The 24,252-nt window shown below is 43.5% G+C and overlaps 1 protein-coding gene across 1 annotated transcript in view; it reads right to left on the reverse strand.

Moving 5' to 3' along the window:
• CELF4 (CUGBP Elav-like family member 4) overlaps positions 1–24,252 on the reverse strand; it is a 997,927-nt gene that overhangs the window by 118,861 nt on the left and 854,814 nt on the right. Inside the window, exon 5 of the mRNA XM_044276293.1 lies at positions 17,368–17,447. Coding sequence (XP_044132228.1) covers positions 17,368–17,447 — 80 coding nt within the window. The remainder of the gene's footprint in view (positions 1–17,367; positions 17,448–24,252) is intronic.

The following is a 24,252-nucleotide window of genomic DNA, read 5'->3' on the forward strand; positions in this document are numbered from 1 at the left end:
CGGGATGTGCTGATGCTGAGAACAGGTGGAGGAAAAGGCTGACATGAATAGGTATATGGGGCACAAATATGCAGTATGTGGAGTACTCTTTGCAGATACAAAAACAACTTTCATTAGGAAACTAAAGACAAAGGAACTCTCCGGGCAAAGCTGACAAATTGTGTTATGCAGGACATGAGGAGAGTCTTCTAGTCCCTGAACCATTCACTCCTCCTCAAGCCCTGAGCATAACATAGTATATACATTTTACTTTAATAAGCTGATATAAGGGTGTAAGAAAATCAGGTCTAGTCCAAATCACAACAACCAGTGACCTGAATGCAACAGAAACTAATATAAAAATCCCCCAAAAACACAAAGTCCTTGAATTGTCTTCATTTCTATCTTTTCTGAGTAACCAACATACATGAGATGGTGAGAGTCAACCACTGATAGAATCCAGTACCTGATACGCATATATTTCCTGATTTGCTCATGTGTCAGTGTTCACATTGGAGTAGCAGAGTTCAGTTTCTTACTGTGGAGTAGCAGAGTTCAGTTTCTTACTGTGGAGTAGCAGAGTTCAGTTTCTTACAGTGGAGTAGTAGAGTTCAGTTTCTTACAGTGGAGTAGCAGAGTTCAGTTTCTTACAGTGGAGTAGCAGAGTTCAGTTTCTTACAGTGGAGTAGCAGAGTTCAGTTTCTTACTGTGGAGTAGCAGAGTTCAGTTTCTTACTGTGGAGTAGCAGAGTTCAGTTTCTTACAGTGGAGTAGCAGAGTTCAGTTTCTTACTGTGGAGTAGCAGAGTTCACCTTCTTACAATGGAGTAGCAGAGTTCCGTTTCTTACTGTGGAGTAGCAGAGTTCAGTTTCTTACAGTGGAGTAGCAGAGTTCAGTTTCTTACTGTGGAATAGCAGAGTTCACTTTCTTACAGTGGAGTAGCAGAGTTCACTTTCTTACTGTGGAGTAGCAGAGTTCAGTTTCTTACTGTGGAGTAGCAGAGTTCACTTTCTTACAGTGGAGTAGCAGCGTTCACCTTCTTACAGTGGAGTAGCAGAGTTCAGTTTCTTACTGTGGAGTAGCAGAGTTCAGTTTCTTACAGTGGAGTAGCAGAGTTCAGTTTCTTACTGTGGAATAGCAGAGTTCACTTTCTTACAGTGGAGTAGCAGAGTTCAGTTTCTTACAGTGGAGTAGCAGAGTTCAGTTTCTTACAGTGGAGTAGCAGAGTTCAGTTTCTTACAGTGGAGTAGCAGAGTTCAGTTTCTTACAGTGGAGTAGCAGAGTTCAGTTTCTTACTGTGGAGTAGCAGAGTTCAGTTTCTTACAGTGGAGTAGCAGAGTTCAGTTTCTTACTGTGGAGTAGCAGAGTTCAGTTTCTTACTGTGGAGTAGCAGAGTTCAGTTTCTTACAGTGGAGTAGCAGAGTTCAGTTTCTTACTGTGGAGTAGCAGAGTTCAGTTTCTTACTGAGGAGTAGCAGAGTTCAGTTTCTTACAGTGGAGTAGCAGAGTTCAGTTTCTTACAGTGGAGTAGCAGAGTTCAGTTTCTTACAGTGGAGTAGCAGAGTTCAGTTTCTTACAGTGGAGTAGCAGAGTTCAGTTTCTTACTGTGGAGTAGTAGAGTTCAGTTTCTTATAGTGGAGTAGCAGAGTTCAGTTTCTTACAGTGGAGTAGCAGAGTTCAGTTTCTTACTGTGGAGTAGCAGAGTTCAGTTTCTTACTGTGGAGTAGCAGAGTTCACTTTCTTACACTGGAGTAGCAGAGTTCAGTTTCTTACTGTGGAGTAGCAGAGTTCACTTTCTTACAGTGGAGTAGCAGAGTTCACTTTCTTACAGTGGAGTAGCAGAGTTCAGTTTCTTACTGTGGAGTAGCAGAGTTCAGTTTCTTACTGTGGAGTAGCAGAGTTCACTTTCTTACAGTGGAGTAGCAGAGTTCACTTTCTTACTGTGGAGTAGCAGAGTTCACTTTCTTACAGTGGAGTAGCAGAGTTCACTTTCTTACAGTGGAGTAGCAGAGTTCCGTTTCTTACTGTGGAGTAGCAGAGTTCAGTTTCTTACTGTGGAGTAGCAGAGTTCAGTTTCTTACTGTGGAATAGCAGAGTTCACTTTCTTACAGTGGAGTAGCAGAGTTCACTTTCTTACACTGGAGTAGCAGAGTTCAGTTTCTTACTGTGGAGTAGCAGAGTTCACTTTCTTACAGTGGAGTAGCAGAGTTCACTTTCTTACTGTGGAGTAGCAGAGTTCAGTTTCTTACTGTGAAGTAGCAGAGTTCAGTTTCTTACTGTGGAGTAGCAGAGTTCACTTTCTTACAGTGGAGTAGCAGAGTTCACTTTCTTACTGTGGAGTAGTTGCTTTGCTAGTATAGCTAAGTGTGGCTGACCAATGAAGACAACATAGCAGAGCTGGATTTGGAAGTCAGCCTAAGAGCAGACTTGAATAGATCTCATTGTTCAAATGCCAGTGGGGGAGACGTGCAGTTCCTGACAGGGTGATCTCATGAGGACAGTTCCCTGCCATGTGTCCTAACCACACTCTAAGGCTACTTTCACATCAGTGTTTTCCTTTATGGTATTAAGATCCCCATTCATTGTCACTGGGGACTAAACTGAACGGAACGAAGTGCACCAGAATGCCTTCCGTTCTGTTTCATTGTGTTCCCATGACGCATACAAAAGCTCAGCAAGCAGCGTTTATGAGTGCGTCATGGGATACGGAGTAAAAAGGATCCGTCATGAAACAGGCGTCTATTGACTTACAATAATTTTAGTGCCGGATCCGTCTTGGCCATTTTAGAGATAACACAACCGGATCCATTCTGAACACCGGTTGTATTATCCTAATGGAAGCGATTTTGCTGATCCGTGATGGATCCAGCAGAAAATATGTAGATGTGAACGCTACGTTCACGCTAAAATCAATGTCAAGTGCACACCATCTAGTCATAGACTGTGGGGGGCACAGATACTATACAGTCAATTTCCACAGTATGCTTCAATATAGCAAACCTGAGCTTGCTAAGCCCAGTGCGTAGTGATATAATGATGTGTTCGTTGAGATCTTACATAGGACTGCGAGTAGATATACTGAGTTAGCACAATGCGCAATAGAAGCAGTAGCTGACAAGTTTGTATATACATCTACATATTTGTATATCTACCAAAATCAATAGGGAAACCACCACTAAACACAATGATTACAGCATAGTGCATGTTAAAAAATTAATCAAGCTCTAAAAATGCAATAGCTCCCAGATATTCTGAGCTGAGACCTGAAGGACTAATATATAATGCCTGTTTTGATTACAGGTAATCATGACAAGAGATGGACAGATGCATTTGCCTGAGTTTATTTGCATCTATTTATGCATTGATTCTTCAGTTGTGGGATCCATGGGACATTCAACCAGATATGTTTTAGCTTGTTCACAAATTGAGAGAGAGCGTAATTAGTTTAAGAATTCACATATTGTTTCTATAGGGATTGTATCTTACGGCTCCCAGAGTTATAATAAAAGATAATAGGCAGTGGATGAACAGTAAAGAAAAAAGAAATAAATAGGAATAGACTAAGAAAATAATAAAACATTGGTACCAAGCCCTAAAGTTTATCCTACATCCTTTATGTACATCCAGGGGTCTCGTTCTCACCCATGGCGGTACCCCAGAAAATGTCCACTTATTTCAATTTGGTATCAGTGAGTTAGAATTTCCAAGTTTGTGAATTTCTGCTTATAGAGACCATTTGTCACGTGGGATGAATTCTCAACTCCAGACATTTCGATGTAAAAAAAATGGCATTTTTCTGCTGCAGACCGCCAATCATTTATAAAACTATTGACATGATAGTAGTGGTGCCCACAATGCCATTATTTCTTTATAATCTGACTATAGTTCATCCTCTTCTAGATAGTAGAGGGCAAAAATACTCCAATACATTTCCATTGAGTAACATGTACACTATATACAGCACAGTATTAGTAGAACTGAGCGTTTTATTTTCTGACACATGAGTTTACACAGGACTGTGGATAACTCTACTGATTTATCACAATGCACAAAGAAATTGCTACATTTAAAATTTGCTTTGTTACATACATATATTGCTTTGTATAGATATCTTCATATATATTCTACATCTATCTGTGTATTATGGTGTTGGTCCTTGCCCACCGCCGCTCTTTTACTGCTGGTGAGCACGGCCGCCGCCTTGCTCACCCCCTCCATATCTGCAGGGTTTTGGTGGCTTGGTCCTGCTGACGTCTTCCTCCTCCGGCCTGGCGTTCCCACCCACCAGAGTAATAATAATCCTTCCATGCAGGCTGAGGCCTGCTTCCTGCTGTCCACCTATTACTCAGGCTCCTTCCCCTGTGGGTAACCAACCATTAGCTAGAGAAAATGCACGGTCCCTCCAGCTCTTAAAAGGTCCAGCAAGTGCACACTAATCTTCCCCAGCTAATGATTGGTTACCCACAGGGGAAGGACCCTGAGTAACAGGTTGTAGTTCACTCTTTTCCTGCTAAGGTGTGTCATGTTCTGACACCCGACCACCGCCTCTTCTCTGTTCTGACCCTGAGATGCTCATCCTGACCTCAGCCTGTTTATCTGAGTGCATGTTCTGTGCCTGTCCTGACCTTGTCCTGTCCCTGACTATGGTTTTGCCTGATCTCTCTGTGCCCTGCACCTGTGTCCCCTGACCGCCATTAGTCCGCAGACACCTGAAACGGGACTACTCCAAGAGGTAGTGCCCTGGTGGTTCCCCCTCAGCAAAGTCTAGATCTCTGTATAGGAGTTAACGGGTGAACACGTGTGGAGCTTGTGAGATAATATCATTAGGAATAGTCCCAAGCCAAATCTGTTCAAGTGACGCAGTGGGTCCTCACCCAGTTTGTTATACAGAGCAGTCATTCTGCCAAGACTTGATGGGAAGCAGTTCCATAGACTTACAGTATATGGCCCCATAGCGGCCCTAGCTCTCCATGATACGGTCTCACAAGGAGATGCAGCTAGTCTATTCACTAATCCAGCAGACTTTCCCAGATTAATTTAATCCCAAAAAAGCTACATAAAAAAAACCTCACGATAATCTAATTTAAAGCACCTTAATCCGCCTTCCCTGCGCGCGCACGGCGGTGCCGAACTGTGACACCAGCAGCACGGTTCTTGTTAATTTTCACAGTACAGCTGTCAGCGGGTCTGTGAATAGTGCTCCTCTATAGCCAACGCTCTCCTTCCACACATCAACTGTTCAATTAACAGAAGAAGGGAATAAAGAAGACTGCAACCTTCTATCAGGGCTTTGATGTTTGCCGGCAATTTATGAAAGTGTACACAAATCTAATTACAAGCCCCACTGCTTCCCATTTACATGAATCTACTGCAGTTCTGAGCTGTTTATATCAAAATAATTGTTAAAAAAAATATATTCCGGCTGATTTGGGAAGCCTGCGCCCCACTCTGCGGAGCGGATCATGAGAGTCGGGAAAGATGGAGCTTGAAACTGGAAAGAAGGAAATTCCCAAGTGAGAAGGACTCTGATAAACACGTCTTGTCAATAACACGAGAAAATGATTCGTTCGGAGGAAAATAAGGAAATCAGCGGCTCAGGCGGCGCCTTTGTTCAGGGCTGATAAGACTTAAGGCGACAAGATTATTGCCCATTGTGGTGATTTATTGATTTTGGAGACGGGGAATGCGGCTTTCTATACAATCATGCCTTCTTAGTCCAGTCAAGCTTGCAATCTAACATGGCCGGGACAACAAAGTCAAGGTTATGATAAGCCGGAGCGCCAGGGATTATTGTAATAAGGCAAAGTATAAGCGCTGAGCGGCCGCCCAACGTATATGGTTCAGTGCTTAGAGGGCTTCTCCACTTCTGCTGATTTTTACAGGTGCCATATGGGTGATCAAGTCACCCCCAGACTACTGTATGAGCCAAAGTCCAGAGAAGTTGCAAAGAGTGGCTCCTGCCCTAGTGGACCTCACCCAGTCATATATGGTCACCTGTATTCACGATGACATTTTGCCTACCCTCTGATCGTCAAGGGATAAGAAATCACTTGGGTGCCCAGTTGCCCCCATTCTAAGAAGACGTTCTACAGAACCTCTTCAGAGCCCTGCTTGACCTATTCCAGCAGAATAATTATGTCTCTTTCTATTCTGAAGATATGCTAAATAATATTTTCAAGATCTCTGCTTGCTGTTTGTGATTGAAAACAATTTTGTCTGTAGCCAAGAGTCTTATGATCATGTCCATCACGTAAGTGGAGGTATCATCCCATGAGTGGGTGAACTTTATCCCTTGCCAGTTGGACATAAGAGGAGGACATCAGATCTTAAAATTGGGGAGTCACTATTATATAATCATTGAAGGGATTGTCCAGGATTTTGATACTGATAGCCTATCCTGAGGTTAGTCCTTCAATATCAGATTGGCCAGGGTCAGCTGTTTGGTTGTAGCTCTTGCTCCAGAAAAGCACAGCTCCAGCCACTGTGTAGTGGACGGAGCTGGTACCTGTAGTGCTCCTCCTATTCTCTTCTGTGGTAGCAGTGCTGCAGCAGTCTGTCCACTACACAGTCTAATTCCTGCACCGGAGCCACAACCGGCTGATTGGTGGAGTTGTTGGGTGTTGGACTCCGGCCGATCTTATGTTGATGGACTAACCTCAGGACAGGCTATTAATATGCAATGCAGACACATGTGAACATGGGACCAACACAGATGTCTTCAGCTGCCAAGCGCACATGTAACAGGTCAGCCAGTGTCATAGGGACAAATCTGCTAACAGATGCCCTTTAAGAAATCTCATCATAAATGTATCGGTGAATACAATGCATAGGGTTAAATCCATGGCAAATCTGCAGCAAAATGTGCAACAAATCCACCTACAATGTATGAGTTGGCCGCACATGCTCAGTTTCATCCTTCATCTGCCTCCTGAGCTGTGATAGGGAGAGCATGGACACGCCCCCTGAGCTGTGATAGGGAGAGCACAGACACGCCCCCTGAGGTGTGATAGGGAGAGCATGGACACGCCCCCTGAGCTGCAGCAGAAAGGACACTCCCCTTGAGATTTTAGCTTGATATAAATCTAGCAGAGCAATGAATGAGGAGATCTCTGGATCCATGTGAGATACAGGGCTGGTTCTAGGTTTGTTAGAAAGAGATGGTCATGTGCTATATGATGTCTGATTTTAATTTTTTACATTATTCATGAAATAACGCCTTTAAGATTTACATAGATAAAAACCTCTCCTTTAAGTGCAAAATTCAGCATCAGCTCTGCTACATCTGTCTCTACGTGCATTGCTTATAGAAATAGGAAAAGATTTCTGGGTTCGATGGAAATCTCTCTTCGTACAGAAGTTGTCTGCGAGTTCTCGGCACCTGTAAAGTGACAGATGAGGAACGCACTCCCAGTAATTTCACACATGCATGCACAGACACACGCCTGTTGGTACCATGGGCAATGAGTGGAGGAGCCGCCGCTGACAATCTGTAGACAGATTCATTTGGAGGAATCCATCCTACACCTGTAGAAGTGACAGAACGTCCACCTTCAGGACTGAACTCCAGGGTATGGGGGGGGGGGGATCATTAGCATTCCGCTCGCTGCCCATCCCCCGGATGCTCCAGTCTCCAGGTTCAGAACTGGGAAGGGGGAGCGCGGTCCCGGCAGCTGCCGAGCAGCTGGGCCAGTCACTTGCTCTGAGCACTTGATAATGTCTTGTTTTCACAAAATATGTTCTGCTTTTGTTGCGAGCAGCCATGTGTGACTCGGAGGTGCCACCGTCTTCAAGGAGACTCTTTGTACTCCTGATTACTTTCTGTTTTATTGAATATGCTCGGGTTGTTGTACAATGGCTGCGTACAGGGCGGTTAATGGAGTGCTCTACACGGACTGTAATGAGGGCCGGAGTTATCGCCCATGGCTGATACTGAATTTCAATACCTGGCCGGTAAAACTTTCTTCAAGTCTTTTTTTTTTTTTTTTTCACTGGTCTCAGAGCTGGGAACGCACTGTTCCGGCCTAGGAATGCCCATTTATGGGCAGAGTTTACATTAGTCCTACTCATTTCCATCCTGGGACCTTCCTAAGTTTGCCAGGACTGTTTTTGAAAATCAGGGACAGCCCCGCCAAATTCAAGACAGTTGCCAACTAGGCTAATTGATCTCCTCCTCACCAGACATCCAATCTATTCTGAATGCAGCAGACAGGCTCAACTATCTGTCTAACCGCTACTCCGATGCCTCTGCCCTGTGCCAGTCAGTACTTCGATGCCTCTGCCCTGAACCAGTCACTACTCCGATGCCTCTGCCCAGAGCCATTCACTACTCCAATGCCTCTGCCCTGTGCCAGTCACTACTTCGATGCCTCTGCACTGAGCCAGTCACTACTCCGATGCCTCTGCCCTGTGCCAGTCACTACTCCGATTCCTCCGCCCTGTGCTAGTCACTACTCAAATGCCTCTGCCCTGTGCCAGTCACTACTCCCATGCTTCTACCCTGTGTTAGTCACTACTCAGATTCCTCGGACCTGTGCCAGTCATTACTCTGATGCCTCTGTCTCTGCCCTGAGCCAGTCACTACTCCAATGCCTAAGCCCTGTGCCAGTCACTACTCTGATGCCTCTGCCCTGAGCCAGTCACTATTTCAATGCTTCTACCCTGTGCCAGTCACTACTCCGATGCCTCTGCCTTGAGCCAATCACTACTCCAATGTCTCCACCCCTGAGACTGTCACTACTGCCCTTTAAAAGAAAAATGTTTCATGTTCTTCTACACCTGGATGATTCCTTCACATCACCTTTTCAGGGAGAGACGACCTGAAGGAGTACACCGTAACACTACATCTCATTAAGGCCACTACCACTCCAATCGTCTGCACCGGCTCCTAAGGAGTATATGTACAGTAGGGGGGATGTAATTCTTTACTCCAAGAAAATTGAAAATGTATCTGTTGAGATGGATGAACTAAGTCTCATTAAAGAAAGTTTCCTTTACAAACTGGGAAGGAACATACAGTATGTTGTGTGAAGAAGACGGCGCAGAGCAGCCATAATACTGACAGCCTCGTAGATAGAGGTGTGTGCGGTGGAAACAAGGAGCCGAGCGCAGCAAAGACAAGGAGCCTGAGACCTGACAAGAATATTGAGGAACCTTCCTAAAGCCTCTTAAGGACAGTTCTAAGGAGGACTCCAGGAGACTGGTCTCATGTCTCAAGGGGATGCATGGGTCAAGATCAAGGGTCATCCAAATAAGAACTCTGCACCTTGTGGCTCTTCAAGCGGTGTAAAACAAGTTGAGTTGTGGAGCAACTGGAGAGCCACAGGATGAAGACAATTGCATGGAAGAAGAAACACATCTGATGAGGATTCTAGCGAGCATGGAGGTCGAAGGAATTCACGGATAATCCCAGGTCGCCATGCACCTTAAATATTATTCTTAAGTATCCGTTGCCTTGGCAACACACAAAGCCACCATACGTAGATGTGGTCACAGCAGGGATCAGTCACACAAGAAGCCGCGAGGGGCCAAGTAAACCACATAGTTTACATAAAAATCACATAACACCACAGCAGAGATCTTCTTGTATTAACCATGGACTCTCCACGACAAGCATTCTGAAAAAATACGACAAAATGTGGAAAAGTGGAAACATATGGAAAAATATAAATGTAGCTGGGCAAAGTGGGTTGTATTTCTCAACAACTTATCTTCTTGTCTTACATAGGACTGCAGGTGACATCTACTACATTATCTGTACTCAGAGAGTTATTACTGTGTTATCTGTGGTGTTACATACAGTCAGGTCCATAAATATTGGGACATCAACACAATTCTAACATTTTTGGCTCTATGCACCACCACAATGGAATTGAAATGAAACAAACAAGATGGGCTTTAACTGCAAACTGTCAGCTTTAATTTGAGGGTATTTACATCCAAATCAGGTGAACAGTGCAGGAATTACAATAGTTTGCATATGTGTCTCCCACTTGTTAAGGGACCAAAAGTAATAGGACATAATAATAATCATCATAAACCAAACTTTCACTTTTTAATACTTGGTTGCAAATCCTTTGCAGTCAATTACAGCCTGAAGTCTGGAACGCATAGACATCACCAGACGAGCAAGTGAAATGCATGCTCAATCGAATTCAGGTCAGGTGATTGACTTGGCCATTGCATAACATTCCACTTTTTTCCCTTAAAAAAACTCTTTGGTTGCTTTTGCAGTACGCTTTGGGTCATTGTCCATCTGCCCTGTGAAGCGCCGTCCAATGAGTTTGGAAGCATTTGGCTGAATATGAGCAGATAGTATTGACCAAAACACTTCAGAATTCATCCTGCTGCTTTTGTTAGCAGTCACATCATCAATAAATACAAGAGAACCAGTTCCATTGGCAGCCATACATGCCCACGCCATGACACTACCACCACCATGCTTCACTGATGAGGTGGTATGCTTAGGATCATGATCAGTTCCTTTCCTTCTCCATACTCTTCTCTTCCCATCACTCTGGTACAAGTTGATCTTGGTCTCGTCTGTCCATAGGATGTTGTTCCAGAACTGTGAAGGCTTTTTTAGATGTTGTTTGGCAAACTCTAATCTGTCCTTCCTGTTTTTGAGGCTCACCAATGGTTTACATCTTGTGGTGAACCCTCTGTATTCATTCTGGTGAAGTCTTCTCTTGATTGTTGACTTTGACACACATACACCTACCTCCTGGAGAGTGTTCTTGATCTGGCAAACTGTTGTGAAGGGTGCTTTCTTCACCAGGGAAATAATTCTTCGGTCATCCACCACAGTTGTTTTCCGTGGTCTTCTGGGTCTTTTGGTGTTGCTGAGCTCACCGATGCGTTCCTTCTTTTTCAGAATGTTCCAAGCAGTTGTTTTGGCCACGCCTAATGTTTTTGCTATCTCTCTGATGGGTTTGTTTAGTTTTTTCAGCCTAATGATGGCTTGCTTCACTGATAGTGACAGCTCTTTGGATCTCATCTTGAGAGTTGACAGCAACAGATTCGAAATGCAAATAGCACACTTGAAATGAACTCTGGACCTTTTATCTGCTCATTGTAATTGGGATAATGAGGGAATAACACACACCTGGCCATGGAACAGCTGAGAAGCCAATTGTCCTATTACTTTTGGTTCCTTAACAAGTGGGAGGCACATATGCAAACTGTTGTAATTCCTCCACCGTTCACCTGATTTGGATGTAAATACCCTCAAATTAAAGCGGACAGTCTGCAGTTAGAGCACATCTTGATCGTTTCATTTCAAATCTATTGTGGTGGTGTATAGAGCCAAAAATGTTAGAATTGTGTCGCTGTCCCAATATTTATGGACCTGAGTGTAGGTCTGCAGAAAACAGGTACTACAATATCTGTACTTAGGGATTATTTTCCTATTCTTATCAGTGGTGTTACATAGGACTACAGGTAACATCTACTACATTATATGCACTCAGAGAGTTATCACTGTGTTATCTGTGGTGTTACCTAGGACTGCAGGTGACATATATTACATTATCTGTTCTCACAGAGTTATCACTGTGTTATCTGTGGTGTTACATAGGACTGCAAGGAAAACTGCTGCATTATCTACAACTTACAGATTTATCACACTGTGTAGGTTGTGTTGTTACCTAGGGCATTTTCTGTGCAATGTCTTGTAGGTCACATACCATAGGACTGCAAGTCAACCTTCTAAATTATCTGTACTCACAGATTTATTGCCATGTATTATCTGGGGGTAATCCTTGTCTGTTATATGTGCTGTTACATAGGACTACTGGGGAACCTAAAGCATTATCTTTACAGATTTTTTTTTAAGATCCACAAATAATGCACCCTGAAATCACCAGTTCAGCTCTGCTACATTTGTTAAAAATTAGTAATAATGGTTTTAGCAGCAGATAACTGTTACAGGTGATGATGGGGGTAGTTGTACTAGGAAAATATAATTAGCCCTTCACCCAGAGCAGTAGCAGCCGGGTCTCTGATGAGACGTCCTGGACGTCCTCTCTTAGCGCTTGCTTTATTTGTGTCTGACTATAGCTACGTATAAAGTATACGTTTATGATAATGCACCTGGCACCGCACGCAGCGCAGACATACTGCCAGCTTTCATTATCATACAGTGAGAGTCGTCTGCCAGAGCGCCTTGTTTTTCATGAACATGATATTGATCACTCTATGGGGCATAATTCACTCTTTAGGACTTTGTCAGTTCGGATCTAACTACATCCACAGAACAAAGGAGTCCCAACATCTGCAGTTTGTTACACTGTATCAGCGTAGTCAATCCTCAGTGAGCCAACAGGACCTGTCCAGGACTCCACTGCACTGATAACATGTAGCAAACCCTCAGATGTGTGAGCAGAACTAGGTCAGGACTGACAGCAAGCAGAGATCTTAAACGGTAAATCAGTTATACAGGTCCTTCTCAAAAAATTAGCATATTGTGATAAAGTTCATTATTTTCTGTAATGTACTGATAAACATTAGACTTTCGTATATTTTAGATTCATTACACACCAACTGAAGTAGTTCAAGCCTTTTATTGTTTTAATATTGATGATTTTGGCATACAGCTCATGAAAACCCAAAATTCCTATCTCAAAAAATTAGCATATCATGAAAAGGTTCTCTAAACGAGCTATTAACCTAATCATCTGAATCAACTAATTAACTCTAAACACCTGCAAAAGATTCCTGAGGCTTTTAAAAAAACCCAGCCTGGTTCATTACTCAAAACCGCAATCATGGGTAAGACTGCCGACCTGACTGCTGTCCAGAAGGCCATCATTGACACCCTCAAGCAAGAGGGTAAGACACAGAAAGACATTTCTGAACGAATAGGCTGTTCCCAGAGTGCTGTATCAAGGCCCCTCAGTGGGAAGTCTGTGGGAAGGAAAAAGCGTGGCAGAAAACGCTGCACAACGAGAACAGGTGACCGGACCCTGAGGAAGATTGTGGAGAAGGACCGATTCCAGACCTTGGGGGACCTGCGGAAGCAGTGAACTGAGTCTGGAGTAGAAACATCCACAGGTGTGTGCAGGAAATGGGCTACAGGTGCCGCATTCCCCAGGTCAAGCCACTTTTGAACCAGAAACAGCGGCAGAAGCGCCTGACCTGGGCTACAGAGAAGCAGCACTGGACTGTTGCTCAGTGGTCCAAAGTACTTTTTTCGGATGAAAGCAAATTTTGCATGTCATTCGGAAATCAAGGTGCCAGAGTCTGGAGGAAGACTGGGGAGAGGGAAATGCCAAAATGCCTGAAGTCCAGTGTCAAGTACCCACAGACAGTGATGGTCTGGGGTGCCATGTCAGCTGCAGGTGTTGGTCCACTGTGTTTTATCAAGGGCAGGGTCAATGCAGCTAGCTATCAGAAGATATTGGAGCACTTCATGCTTCCATCTGCTGAAAAGCTTTATGGAGATGAAGATCATTTTTCAGCACGACCTGGCACCTGCTCACAGTGCCAAAACCACTGGTAAATGGTTTACTGACCATGGTATCACTGTGCTCTATTGGCCTGCCAACTCTCCTGACCTGAACCCCATAGAGAATCTGTGGGATATTGGGAAGAGAAAGTTGAGAGACGCGAGACCCAACACTCTGGATGAGCTTAAGGCCGATATCGAAGCATCCTGGGCCTCCATAACACCTCAGCAGTGCCACAGGCTGATTGCCTCCATGCCACGCCGCATTGAAGCAGTCATTTCTGCAAAAGGATTCCCGACCAAGTATTGAGTGCATAACTGAACATAATTATTTACAGGGTTGACTTTTTTTGTATTAAAAACACTTTTCTTTTATTGGTCAGATTAAATATGCTAATTTTTTGAGATAGGAAATTTGGGTTTTCATGAGCTGTATGCCAAAATCATCAATATTAAAACAATAAAAGGCTTGAACTACTTCAGTTGTGTGTAATGAATCTAAAATATATAAAAGTCTAATGTTTATCAGTACATTACAGAAAATAATGAACTTTATCACAATATGCTAATTATTTGAGAAGGACCTGTACTTGCAGAGATTTTCCTTGTGCACTCACTAAGCTTTAAATGAAGGGTACAATCTATTACACCATAGGCAGTGTGCAGTGCAGCAAGGAGTATGAATGGGATCAGCACCGTGGATAGTGCATAATACAGAGAGGATCCAGCACCAAGGATAGTGCATAATACAGAGAGGATCCAGCACCAAGGATAGAGCATAATACAGAGAGGATCCAGCACCATGGATAGTGCATAATACAGAGAGGACCCAGCACCATGGATAGTGCATAATACAGAGAGGATCCAGCACCATGGATAGTGCATAATACAGAGAGGATCCAGCACCATGGATAGTGCATAATACAGAGAGGACCCAGCACCATGGATAGTGCATAATACAGAGAGGATCCAGCACCATGGATAGTGCATAATACAGAGAGGATCCAGCACCAAGGATAGAGCATAATACAGAGAGGATCCAGCACCATGGATAGTGCATAACACAGAGAGGATCCAGCACCAAGGATAGAGCATAATACAGAGAGGATCAGCACCATGGATAGTGCATAACACAGAGAGGATCCAGCACCAAGGATAGAGCATAATACAGAGAGGACCCAGCACCATGGATAGTGCATAATACAGAGAGGATCCAGCACCATGGATAGTGCATAATACAGATAGGATCCAGCACCAAGGATAGTGCATAATACAGAGAGGACCCAGCACCGTGGATAGAGCATAATACAGAGAAGATCCAGCACCAAGGATAGAGCATAATACAGAGAGGACCCAGCACCATGGATAGTGCATAATACAGAGAGGATCCAGCACCAAGGATAGAGCATAATACAGAGAGGATCCAGCACCAAGGATAGAGCATAATACAGAGAGGATCCAGCACCAAGGATAGAGCATAATACAGAGAGGATCCAGCACCATGGATAGTGCATAATACAGAGAGGATCCAGCACCGTGAATAGTGCATAATACAGAGGGAATCCAGCACCATGGATAGTGTATAATACAGAGAGGATCCAGCACCGTGGATAGTGCATAATACAGAGAGGATCCAGCACCAAGGATAGTGCATAATACAGAGAGGATCCAGCACCATGGATAGAGCATAATACAGAGAGGACCCAGCACCATGGATAGTGCATAATACAGAGAGGACCCAGCACCATGGATAGAGCATAATACAGAGAGGACCCAGCACTATGGATAGTGCATAATACAGAGAGGACCCAGCACCATGGATAGTGCATAATACAGAGAGGACCCAGCACCATGGATAGTGCATAATACAGAGAGGATCCAGCACCGTGAATAGTGCATAATACAGAGAGGATCCAGCACCAAGGATAGTGCATAATACAGAGGGAATCCAGCACCAAGGATAGTGCATAATACAGAGAGGATCCAGCACCATGGATAGTGCATAATACAGAGAGGATCCAGCACCATGGATAGTGCATAATACAGAGAGGATCCAGCACCAAGGATAGTGCATAATACAGAGGGAATCCAGCACCAAGGATAGAGCATAATACAGAGAAGATCCAGCACCAAGGATAGTGCATAATACAGAGAGGACCCAGCACCGTGGATAGAGCATAATACAGAGAAGATCCAGCACCAAAGATAGAGCATAATACAGAGAGGACCCAGCACCATTGATAGTGCATAATACAGAGAGGATCCAGCACCAAGGATAGAGCATAATACAGAGAGGATCCAGCACCAAGGATAGAGCATAATACAGAGAGGATCCAGCACCATGGATAGTGCATAATACAGAGAGGATCCAGCACCGTGAATAGTGCATAATACAGAGGGAATCCAGCACCATGGATAGTGTATAATACAGAGAGGATCCAGCACCGTGGATAGTGCATAATACAGAGAGGATCCAGCACCAAGGATAGTGCATAATACAGAGGGAATCCAGCACCAAGGATAGTGCATAATACAGAGAGGATCCAGCACCAAGGATAGTGCATAATACAGAGGGGATCCAGCACCAAGGATAGTGCATAATACAGAGAAGATCCAGCACCATGGATAGTGCATAATACAGAGGGGATCCAGCACCATGGATAGTGCATAATACAGAGAGGATCCAGCACCAAGGATAGTGCATAAATACAGAGAGGATCCAGCACCATGGATAGTGCATAATACAGAGAGGACCCAGCACCATGGATAGAGCATAATACAGAGAGGATCCAGCACCATGGATAGTGTATAATACAGAGAGGATCCAGCACCATGGATAGTGCATAATACAGAGAGGATCCAGCACCAAGGATAGAGCATAATACAGAGAGGATCCAGCACCATGGATAGTGCATAATACAGAGAGGATCCAGCACCGTGAATAGTGCATAATACAGAGGGAATCCAGCACCATGGATAGTGTATAATACAGAGAGGATCCAGCACCAAGGATAGTGCATAATACAGAGAGGATCCAGCACCGTGGATAGTGCATAATACAGAGAGGATCCAGCACCAAGGATAGTGCATAATACAGAGAGGATCCAGCACCAAGGATAGTGCATAATACAGAGGGGATCCAGCACCAAGGATAGTGCATAATACAGAGAAGATCCAGCACCATGGATAGTGCATAATACAGAGGGGATCCAGCACCATGGATAGTGCATAATACAGAGAGGATCCAGCACCAAGGATAGTGCATAAATACAGAGAGGATCCAGCACCATGGATAGTGCATAATACAGAGAGGACCCAGCACCATGGATAGAGCATAATACAGAGAGGATCCAGCACCATGGATAGTGTATAATACAGAGAGGATCCAGCACCAAGGATAGTGCATAATACAGAGAGGATCCAGCACCAAGGATAGTGCATAATACAGAGAAGATCCAGCACCAAGGATAGTGCATAATACAGAGAGGATCCAGCACCATGGATAGTGCATAATACAGAGAGGATCCAGCACCATGGATAGTGCATAATACAGAGAGGATCAGCACCGTGGACAGTGCATAATACAGAGAGGATCCAGCACCATGGATAGTGCATAATACAGAGAGGATCCAGCACCAAGGATAGTGCATAATACAGAGAGGACCCAGCACCATGGATAGAGTATACTTAAACAATATTACACAACTATACAGAACTATAACAGCGCATAATTTAAAGATTCAGGCTCATAATAGTGGATTATGTAAAGAAGATACAACATACACAGAGAACATTGCAGCGCCATATACAGAGCAGTCAGGTTATACATCAGTATTCATCACACAGTGAGGAGCAGTATAAGTACAACCATGAAGTGCTCACCATGGCCACAATGGCCGACAGACTATACTACACTTTACTACAGAGACACCAGGAACTGGCTACTCACCGGCATTGTCTGGCTTCCATGAAGGGCATTAATGGCTGCCTGTGCTTCCGCATGTGATGAATATTTCACAAATGCACATCCTGTAAAAGAAAAGGAAAAGTGTGAGTTGAGAAGATGCAGACGTCTACACTCAATACCATATAATGAGCAATAGTGAACCCCTCCACCTGCAGACACAAAGGATGACCATTCTGAAGCCCCTGATGGTCTCCTCATTTGACCTTCTAGGGTTTTATTTTTCCTAACTGGCTAAGCCCCAGCACAATTACATCTAGAAATGTAGTAGAGTTGATTTTGTCCATGGACAACTTATTGGGATAACACAATGGGGCTGACGTACTAATCCTGTCTAAAATGTAGACATTTGTGAAGGTGACTATTCATGGATGATAAATTTGGTTTGCACCAACTGTTGGTTGGCTTCGAGGATTGATCTTTTTGGTGCATTTGCTTCAAAAAATATGTCTAAAGCTTGAATCTATCTTGTGTGCCAGAAATACTGAATTTTGATGCATTTTTTGCCTAATTCTAGGTGCAATCACATCAGTGAATGCGGAACCTCATGGTACCTGTAAATTTGTATTGGACAGATGCTAGCTACCATAAACTCAGTCAGTTATCACACTTCCACACTCTGCTTCATCCATCACTGCATCTGTTTCTCTTGTAACATCTTGGCCCTGGTCATTCCAAACCACCCAACGACCAGACAACTGGAATCACATCTCAGGAGCTGTAGGGACAGACGTTCTGGTGTCTTAGACTCCACTCATTATGTTCTTTGCCCCCACCCCCTAAAGTTGAACATACACATTAGACTATGGTTGGCCGATCCAACCAATTTCAGGAGGACCACCAACCATCTAAAATGTTCAATTGGCATTCTTGTGGCAGAGGTCAGTAAAAAAAATGGATCAGGCATATTGAATTTCAATATGCCTGATCCTCTGTTCTAATGGGAGATAAACCACCACTAAAGAAGGACAGTGACTGCTTAATTCCCTCTTCCTAATGAGAACACATGCATGCTCAGCCTGAGTGTTCATGTGTATGAAGAGGTCATTAGGAACAGCTGTCAGCCGAGGGCCATTTAGAGCACCTGCCAGTAGGATCAGCCCTAGTAAACCAGGCTCCCGTTGATCCTGCTAATTAAAATGATATCTGTCTTAGGAAAATCAGCAATGGCGTTCCCAAGAAAAAAGATGTTTATTGTTTTTGCGAATGAGGACTTCAGTGCACTGAAGGGTGCACCTAAGCTTTTAAGTGCTGGCCATGCCCCTCGGTGCAGGCAAACCCTCGTTTGCATAACAATGTAGACCCTGAATGTTCAAAGGCTATGTACACCTTTGGGGGCATTTTTTATTGTTATTGCATTGTACTCATTATATAAAAAATATGGCGTCCTTTTTTGTGTACAGAGCTGAGATGCTGTAGTAACCCTTTGAATTTTCTGTCTTTTCCATCAGACCAGGAGCTGATGGACTCTTTATCTCTGCTCTCTGACCTCCTAAACACTCATTATAGCTCAGTTCTTATCTTACTGATAGGAATGTGGCTTAAATAAATGTTTATTAAATTATGACCTCTTAGTAGTTTAGAGATAAGGTTTATTAGATGACCAGCACAAAGTGAAACAGAAAGTACCAGTCACATTTTTAATAAAGGCCAAATAAAAAAAAAGCTTTTTAGCCAAAAATGAGTAACATGCAATCATTAAAAAGAAAAATTGCCTCTGAAGGTGTACATAGCCTTTTAGTCCTACGGAACCAATTTAAAGCAATTAAGGCAAGGTGCACCCAATACAGTTTTCTACATTACTACAGTTTCCTCCTTGTTGATGGGTACATTTAATGGGATTGTTATTAATACTTTTGCCCCCCCTCATGACGGGTGTAATCTAAATGATTAATATTTACATACTGGCCTTCCTTCTCTCTTTATGGCTCTTCATTTGCATGGTGTGATTTACAGAAGACGATATGGATATAGCAATTAAAAACTATCGATCAGCAGACACCATGGCCTTTCCAAGAATCAGTAAATATCTGTCTAAGAAACTACATTCCCAGTAATTAAAATGATTACAAGAGCCCTTGAAAGGTTTATTTAGAGAAAAGGGGAGAAGTCATCACTGAGGGATCAATAAGGCTGAAGCAGGAAGAGTACCCCCATGGTGACATATTCTTATAGGATGAGATGCCCCTTTATCATGGTGGTAGAACCAGCTCATTCATTTTGTGCACCCAATGCTTCGTGGTCATTGGTAAGTTCCCAATCAAAAATCCAATACCTCTCAATGCCTTTGTGGTATAATGCTATCCTCAGGCATACTAGCTCCCCAATATAACTAACCATGAAAACGCAAAACTTCACAGTGCTCCTACAGCACCATCAAGGATCCTTTCCCTTCAAAACGTAGCCATTTGCGCTTTCTTCTTCTTCTGATTTCCCCATACAGATAGAGTACAGCTGCATTCTGGCCTGCTAGATCATATATTTCCCATTCCACCCCCTCTGCCCTGTTATTACGTGTCAACACACTGCTTTAATTAATGTAGAGGCTGCTGTAATTACAGACATTTATTAACTAACTAACATATTCCTTCTACAGATGGCTTGTAATTTCCTGATCTATCTATCTATCTATCTATCTATCTATCTATCTCCTATCTAATCTATCTGTCTATTATCTATCTACTAAATAAAATAAAAATGGCAGCACAAGACAAGAGTCAATAAAAACATGGAGGTGCAAGCCCGTCGTTCTGACAATCACCAAAATTACAAAGAGAAGAAGTCAGGCAGCACCCTCACATGAAGAAAAACTTGGTAATATTTATTCACCCATGCTGGAAGCGCGACGTTTCGGCTCTATACTGGAGCCTTTCTCAAACCAGTATAGAGCTGAAACTCCATGCTTCCAGCATAGGTGAATAAATATTACCAAGTTTTTCTTTATGTGAGGGTGCTGCCTGACATCTTCTCTTTATCTATTTATCCATCTATCTATTAATGTGTCTATCTATCTAATATAATATATCTATCTATCTATCTATATATGTGTCTATATATCTATCTAATTTGCTCCCTGGACATCTATTTTTTTCTCTGTCAGCTTCTGTAGCTGACAACAGGGAGGAAGTAAAGGGCTACAGTAATTCCAATCTTCTACTATATAGAGATGAAGTGGGCATCCTACAAGAATACAAATAAATGAAGATATTTAGTTCTAGATCAGAAACCACAATGACCACAATCCAGCTCCATCCATTTAGCTTTTGGTGGATGTACCCAGCTTGCAAATGCTTAAAGAGCAAGGTTGTCTGATGAGACAATATGAGTAGGTCTCCATTATAATACCAAAACATACAGTAACCCATATCTTAGTTTCCTGTGAAGGTGCCTTTTGGGCAGATAATGGGCAATGGGATTGTCACCTCTCCTGACCTGACTGTTTTAGTAACCACTTGCATTCCCCATGCAATAACAATTGTGGAGCATACAGTATATGACTCAATTTTTGTGCCATTCCTGTATTATTCTTGCTAGAAGTTTACAAATAAATTGCCAGCAGTCTGCTGTAAAGTTTGGGTGTTGGGTGAATTGTTGGGTGTTCCCAGTAGCTGGTGTGTCTGACTGTCCAATCAGTCCTGCTGGTGTCATACTGTGCAGGGACACCTCCCCACCAACTGGTTACCGCCCCTCTTTCCTTTACTGCAGACTGCTAGCAACATAACAGAGGAATGATATAACATAGACTCATAAGAATAGATGCAGTGTTGATCGAGCACCAAAGTGCTCGGGTGTTCGGGTCAAACACCTCGGTATACTAAGGTGCTCTACCGAGCACCCAAGCACAATGGAAGTCAATAGGAGAACCCAAGCATTAAACTTGGTACCTTCTGGGGAGGGGAGGGTTTCTGGTTCATAGGAAAAGGTCAGAAATTGAGGGAAACCACCAAAATAGTTTGGGAACAGCATGGGGAGGATGTCTGGATGCATCTTGGACTCTCCGGTCGCTGCTGGGAACGATGTTGTCTGAGTAGTACTCCACTTTTACAGACTGACAACAATACACACTCCAATACAACCTGTATATCACATAAAGGAGGGCCTCATTCACAATGTTGTACAATTGTTCAGGTAATGGGACACCTACACACATAAAGCCTATGCAAGTGAAAGGGCTGCCAAAAATAACAAGGAACCAGCACTCCAATACACCCTTTATTACACATAAAGGAGGGCATCATACACACCCTTAAAAACTTATGACTGATGGCCTGCTGGTGACTCTCAAAAACATTAGGAGCAAGGGCCTGCTGTTGACCCTCTAAAACATTACAGACGAGGGCCTGCTGTTGAGCTGACTCTCTAAAACATTAGGGGCGAGTTCCTGCTGCTGATCTGAGCTTCGAAAAAATTATTGGCGAGTGCCTGCTGCTAAGCTGACCATTGAAAAAATTATGGGCGAGTGCCTGCCGCTTAGCTAACCATTGAAAAAATTATGGGCAAGGGCCGGCTGGTGAGATGACCCTGCAAAACATTATAGTTGAGGGCCTGCTGGTGAGCTGACCCTCAAGAACATTATATGCGAGGGCCTGCAGGTGAGCTGACCCTCTAAAAGATTGTAGGTGAGGGCCTGCTGGTAAGCTGACCCTCTAAAACATTATATGCGAGGGCCTGCAGGTGAGCTGACCATCTAAAAGATTGTAGGTGAGGGCCTGCTGGTGAGCTGACCCTCTAAAACATTACATGCAAAGGCCTGCAGGTGAGCTGACCCTCTACAACATTAGGAGCGAGTGCAGACTAATAAGCATGTTGATATGATGGAAGAGGAGGAGGACGAGAAAAGGAAGATTGAACCATATACCATTTTTTGTGGTGGAAGGGGTGCATGGGAATACAGTGTATTCAGTACATTATAAAAAAACACATTTAAAGTGCCTTTATATTCAGCCGCTTTCCTCTGGTAGAGTAGAGAAGTCAGGGGCAATCCAGGCCTTGTTCATTTTTAGGAGTCAACCTGCATTTTCAGTTTACAGGCGGATGCTCTTATCAGTTATTATGCTCCCAGCAGCACTAAATACCCGCTCTGATAAAACGCTGGCACCTCACTGCCTTTTCCAGCCTGTTGCAGTGCTGCGGATCCTTCCCCCTGTGCACTGCTGCCCTCGCTCGGCTTGCCTCCTTCCCAGGTTGGGTCAGTGATTTAATCGTCCATCACATTCTTTCCACTTCCTCACTCTGGTCATCTTCCTGACTTGTTGACCTAACAAGAACCTCACTTATTGACAACTGTGTCTCATCTTTATCATGAACCTCTTGAGACACTAATTGCGGTTGACTTATTGGCAACTGGGTCTCATCATCATCATCCACCTCGTGAAACACTAATTGCCGTTCCCCACTGTAATCTTTTTCTGAATGTGGATGCTCAAGATTTGGGAATCACTGCACAAGATCTCCTCATGTCCCTCTTCAAGCGGATTTGGCGAGTGGGCCAAATCAAGGAATGGCGATGAAAAGAGCTCCTCGGAATATCCGAGTGTGGGCTCACTTGTTTGCCAAGACTCTCCATGGTGGGAGGAAGGAGGATCAGGGTGAGGATTCTGTTGACCAGACTCTTGGCTACTGAGACTGGACTTAACCGACTGGAAGCATTATCTGCTGCAATCCAACCTACCACCTGGTCGCACTGGTATTACTTCGAGAGTGTTGTCCTGCGCCGCCCTGCAAACTGGGACATGAAGCTAGGTGGATGATTGTATTTCTTGTGCTCTGGCAGCAGGCACAGTTTCAACGGGCCCAGGGACACGGCCTCTCCATGCACCATCAGCATCACGGCCACTTCCCTGTCCCTTACTGCCTGCCTTCTTCATATTAAATGTTATATATGCTTGAAAGTATGTCACATGTACAGTAGCGTAGGATTTGTAAGTGTATGCGCAAAAAAATTAAAAAAGGTATTTGGGATGTGGAATCATCATACTGGAGATATATTGCAGGTAATGTAGCTGATGTCACTGATGTCAGCAGCGGCTTATAAAAAAATTACAGGGAATGTCACGGGTATTTGGGATGTGGAAACGTTACACAAGAGAAATACCGCAGATAATATCGCTGATGTCACCAGCGGCTAATATAAAATTACAAGGAATGTCACAGGTATTTAGGATGCGGAACCATTACATAGGAGAAATACCACAGATAATGTTGCTGATGTCAGCAGCGGCTAATATACAATTACAGGGAAGGTCACAGGTATTTGGGCTGTGTAAACGTTACACAGGATAAATACCACAGATAATGTCGCTTATGTTACCAGTGGCTAATATAAAATTAAAGGGAATGTCACGGGTATTTGGGATGTGGAAACATTACACAAGAGAAATACTGCAGATAATGTTGCTGATGTCACCAGCGGCTAATATAAAATTACAGGGAATGTCACAGGTATTTAGAATGCGGAACCATTACATAGGAGAAATACCGCAGATAATGTCGCTGATGTCAGCAGCGGCTAATATACAATTACAGGGAAGGTCACAGGTATTTGGGATGTGGAAACGTTACACAGGAGAAATACCGCAGATAATGTTGCTTATGTTACCAGTGGCTAATATAAAATTACAGGGAATGTCACAGATATTTTGGATGTGAAAACGTTCCACAGGAGAAATACCGCAGATAATGTCGCTGATGTCACCAGCGGCTAATAAAAAATTACAGGGAATTTCACAAGTATTTGGAATGTGGAAATGTTACACAGGAGAAATACTGCAGATAATGTCGCTGATGTCACCAGCGGCTAAAAAACAATTACAGGAAATGTCACAGGTATTTGGGATGTGGAAACGTTACACAGGAGAAATACCGCAGATA

Source organism: Bufo gargarizans, chromosome 1, assembly GCF_014858855.1.
Source record: "Bufo gargarizans isolate SCDJY-AF-19 chromosome 1, ASM1485885v1, whole genome shotgun sequence".
NCBI lineage: Eukaryota > Metazoa > Chordata > Amphibia > Anura > Bufonidae > Bufo > Bufo gargarizans.